This window comes from Mobula birostris, chromosome 2 (assembly GCF_030028105.1).
Source record: "Mobula birostris isolate sMobBir1 chromosome 2, sMobBir1.hap1, whole genome shotgun sequence".
Lineage (NCBI taxonomy): Eukaryota > Metazoa > Chordata > Chondrichthyes > Myliobatiformes > Myliobatidae > Mobula > Mobula birostris.
In genome coordinates this window covers 95,948,071-95,951,767 of record NC_092371.1, presented here as the reverse complement: position 1 = coordinate 95,951,767, position 3,697 = coordinate 95,948,071, and the positions used below count along the sequence as shown (strand labels likewise).

The 3,697-nt window shown below is 41.2% G+C and overlaps 1 protein-coding gene across 1 annotated transcript; it reads right to left on the bottom strand.

The window, feature by feature from the left end:
• Positions 1-342: 342 nt before the first annotated feature.
• Positions 343-2,330, bottom strand: LOC140208690 (transcription factor HES-5-like). The gene is made up of 3 exons (XM_072277552.1): positions 2,222-2,330; positions 1,939-2,116; positions 343-1,847 (listed from the first exon to the last, which is right to left on the bottom strand). The coding sequence occupies exons 1-3, from the start codon at positions 2,297-2,299 to the stop codon at positions 1,585-1,587; spliced, it is 519 nt and encodes a 172-aa protein (XP_072133653.1). The 5' UTR covers positions 2,300-2,330; the 3' UTR covers positions 343-1,584.
• Positions 2,331-3,697: the final 1,367 nt, after the last annotated feature.

Here is a 3,697-nt window from a genome sequence, read left to right as displayed (position 1 = left end):
GCTGCTGCTGCTAAGTTAAAAAAAAATTTCAGGACACATGCCGGTGATAATAAAGCTGATTCTGATTCGGTTTCAACGATTTGTCCGTCGTGGAAGTGCTAATGCTTATCTGATCTCACTTTATTCCTTTTCCACGGTATAGGTTAGAAGTGTTATGCTTTAAAAAGATGTTTGATGTACAAAGTCTTTGTAATTATATCGCACAAAAATCTGCAGACACCGCATACATTCAAGTGGAGTATTTATTTTGCCAATGTACAAGTTAACGGAGTACCAACAATATAGGCAGACAACATTTGAAAAATAAGATTTACCTTAAAGTTCAAAGTAAATTTATCTCTCTTTACATAAATGAGCACAAACATTAGAGCCATTTACACCAAATACCAAAGCAGTGTAGGGAGGTCGAGAATGAAAAGGGAAAACAAATCGCAGGGATGTAGGGAAATGATTTTTATTAAATAAGGTAGTGGTGAAATATGAGCTGAATATCGAACGGGATTCTGAGGCTGCCGAGTCTGAGACGTATCTACCTGAGACAATCGGGTATTGGCAGTAACCCATCATTGATCTGTTGTAAGTTATGTTTCAGACAGAACCCAGCTGTGACAGATTGTCACGTAATACACGAACAGTGAATGCTCGCAATGCACCGTTACAAAGGGCATCATTGATACATGTGAACGCCTCTCTTATCAGTGCAGAAGAAGTCACTGATGGGTGGTTTGCCAATACTGATGTCCTAGAGACCAGAGACAGATAATCAGGAAACAGCCGAGGTAGCTATAGGGAAACGAGCAAAGGAGATAGGTGCATTTTCTGTTAAGACAGGGTAGCAGTCTAAAACGGGAAATTAACAGTGGAGATGGACATTTTGCTTAAGATGACCAAGCCAGGATTGTCGGGGGATTGTCAGAACAGGCAAAAGCAACGACCCTGCACTTTTTCAAACGGAAATGAGACTTGGTGCTGTGGTTGTTCGACGGAAGTGTCGGGGTGAAGACGGGATGACAATGAAGAAGTGGAAGGTTGAGCGATTTTCTAACCCAGCACTTCAAGAAGGGTTGGAGTGAACTCCACTGAGAGAGAGTATCCCTACCCATGGACAATCTACCCAATGGTTGTTGACTGGTGGTCAAAAAATCGGGGGGGGGGGTGCACTGTGTGTCAAATGAAAGAAAACAAGGACTAAGATATCTAGAGATTTTCACGCATAAGTAATTTAACAACAAATTCTGTGCGCGCCTCTCCTCATAAAATACACGTCAGAATCTGCAGCATCTCTTCACCGTGAAGAACAATATAATCCTGGCCCAGGATCTGCAGAAATAGAGCGGAGAAAGTTTTCCTCTAAACAAGCTACTTATTACCGGTACCATATACACAGAGCAATATTTACAAAGTGACGTGTTCCCTTGATCAGGGAAATACATTTTCTTCAATATGAAGAAAAGCTAACAACGCTTCCAATCTTATCACGAGATCGATATGCCTGATACTGGAGAACGATTCTCCTACAACGGTTTCACCATCGCCCAGTAAACAAGGAATAGTCTTACACGAATCTGGCTTCTGGTTCAGGTTCTACCAGGGTCTCCAGAGAGCCGCAGTGTTGGTCTGGACTGACTGCTCCGTGCCACTCTGACAAGAAGCCGTCAAGGGAAGGTATACGCCGTAAGGCCGAGCCTTGGCCGAACACTGTGGCTGTGTTCTTTGGAAGCGCGTCACCAGCTTTTTCTGGATGTCACTTTTGCCTTCTTGTGTGGAGAAAAAACGCAGAGCCTCCTGTAAACACCGGGAGTATCCTTCGTTATAGTCACGCTCCGAGCCGCTGGTCCGGCAGCTTACTGCGAAAAAAAAGAAACGAACGTGCCGGTTAGACCGAGCAGAAAAATCTGTAATCAAACAATGTCAAGCACAACCTATCGGCCATCTTACCTCTGAACTGCTGGTTGTGATACTTCAGGTAATTCACCGTCATTTTCAGGATGTCTGCTTTCTCCAGTTTCATGTTCGGTTCTTCTGTTTGAAACTCCCTTCCCAGTAAAGTCTTCAGTTGGTTGATGCTACTGTTTATCCGATCTCGGCGCCTTTTCTCTATTGTTATCTTCATAATCTAAAAATAATACGAATTTGAGATATTTTTAGATGACAATTACTTAAATTTGTAAGGACAGAGTAGATTGTTAATCTGTGTTGCTGTGTTTGACTTTAGACTTACTTTGCTTTTCTGTTTAGCTATGAACTTTTCTTCCGAGTATTCCCCGGTAATAACAGCAGCAGCATTGGCGGGAGTCATGCTTGACAACCGAGGAAGACTCTCAAGGCTTGTGCTTGGTGCGATACTGAAAGTTGCAGCAGCTCCTTCCTCTATTTATACCGCTGAATTTACATGAAAAAAAGCGGGAGTCCTTGTTTCATGAGGTTTCCCACACTCTCTGGCCAACGAGGGCTTTCAGAAGGACAATAGCCCAATCGCTGCCTTGTAAATGCCAAACTAATGATGGGCTTTGACATTACTTTGCGTGGGAATCTTCGCGGACCATCTGGACAGTCCGTATAACAGAGCAAACCCAGGGGCAATTAGTCACGCCTCGAGTTATGAGACTCTGAAAAGCTGATTTTATGTTTTCCGACACTCTGTGATATTACGCTGCGAAATGGCACCTTGACAGCTACCTTAAATAAACAATTTTACAACAATCGTAAAATCTGCCTTAACGTTATTAGCAAACACGTGTGAAAATATTTGATTTCCTGTGATTGTCAATAAGTGTGTTCGATGTACAATGTGAAGATATATCAATCACCAACATATTGTAAGAATAGTCAAGTAATCATATTTAAATTTTAATTCTATTGCTTGCTTGATGCAGTTCTAATTTTCGTTACATTCGGCTTCAGATGCATTTTTCCGCGTCCTTGTTTCATGATCAAACTACTTCAATACGCAGGAGCAAGGATCAGCTTTATTCGCCGTATACCGTTACGTGTACGGAATTTTCAAAAATAACAACATCCAACAATCATAAAGGATGAAGAATTACATAAAAAATAATGGTAGAACTACGAATATACAATACTCTAAGTCTGAAGAATGATCACAATGCGGGAATTTCTTTCTGGGGTCAGGTGTAGTATATTTGCCATAGTAACAGATGTGTCGATATAACGACTCGTCTTCCAGATGTTTACCAGTTTACATTCTTACGAGGAAAATGAGTCAAGCAAGCTTGGTAAGTGGCAGAAGGACAAGAAGGGACAGCTGTTTCCAAGTAAAGCTATGTATTGTGTGTTGCATAGGATCATTGACCCGTCACACTTTCTACCTTCAAGACGACACGTGGGAAACTTTCAGCAACAATTGACTGACGCCTGGAAAGGGATACGGGTGAATCACTGCATCACTTCTATTTCAATATTTTGCTGTTTTTCTGTTAGCAAATACCGATCATTATTGTATTTAATATAACGCCTGTTGGAGAGGCCCGAACTTAATAACTGTTGCGCCAATTCAAATAAGCCATAAACACATGTACTGTACAGATAATAGGAGTTTACATGATTTAACATTCTACTGTTATCAGCGTTGCTTGGGTGACTAAATTTAATCAATATTTTCTAACATACTGCTGTGTGGGAAACTGGTAACTTGTTCCATTCAATTCAATACAAGTTCAAAAGTATTGGACAACCT

Bases quoted from the DNA above. Each gene is read 5' to 3' on its own strand.
- LOC140208690 (XM_072277552.1), bottom strand. From the start codon at position 2,299: ATGACTCCCGCCAATGCTGCTGCTGTTATTACCGGGGAATACTCGGAA. The intron at 2,117-2,221 runs GTAAGTCTAAAG...TATTATTTTTAG, and splicing joins TAGCTAAACAGAAAAGCAAA to ATTATGAAGATAACAATAGA. The intron at 1,848-1,938 runs GTAAGATGGCCG...TTTTTTTCGCAG, and splicing joins TCACAACCAGCAGTTCAGAG to TAAGCTGCCGGACCAGCGGC.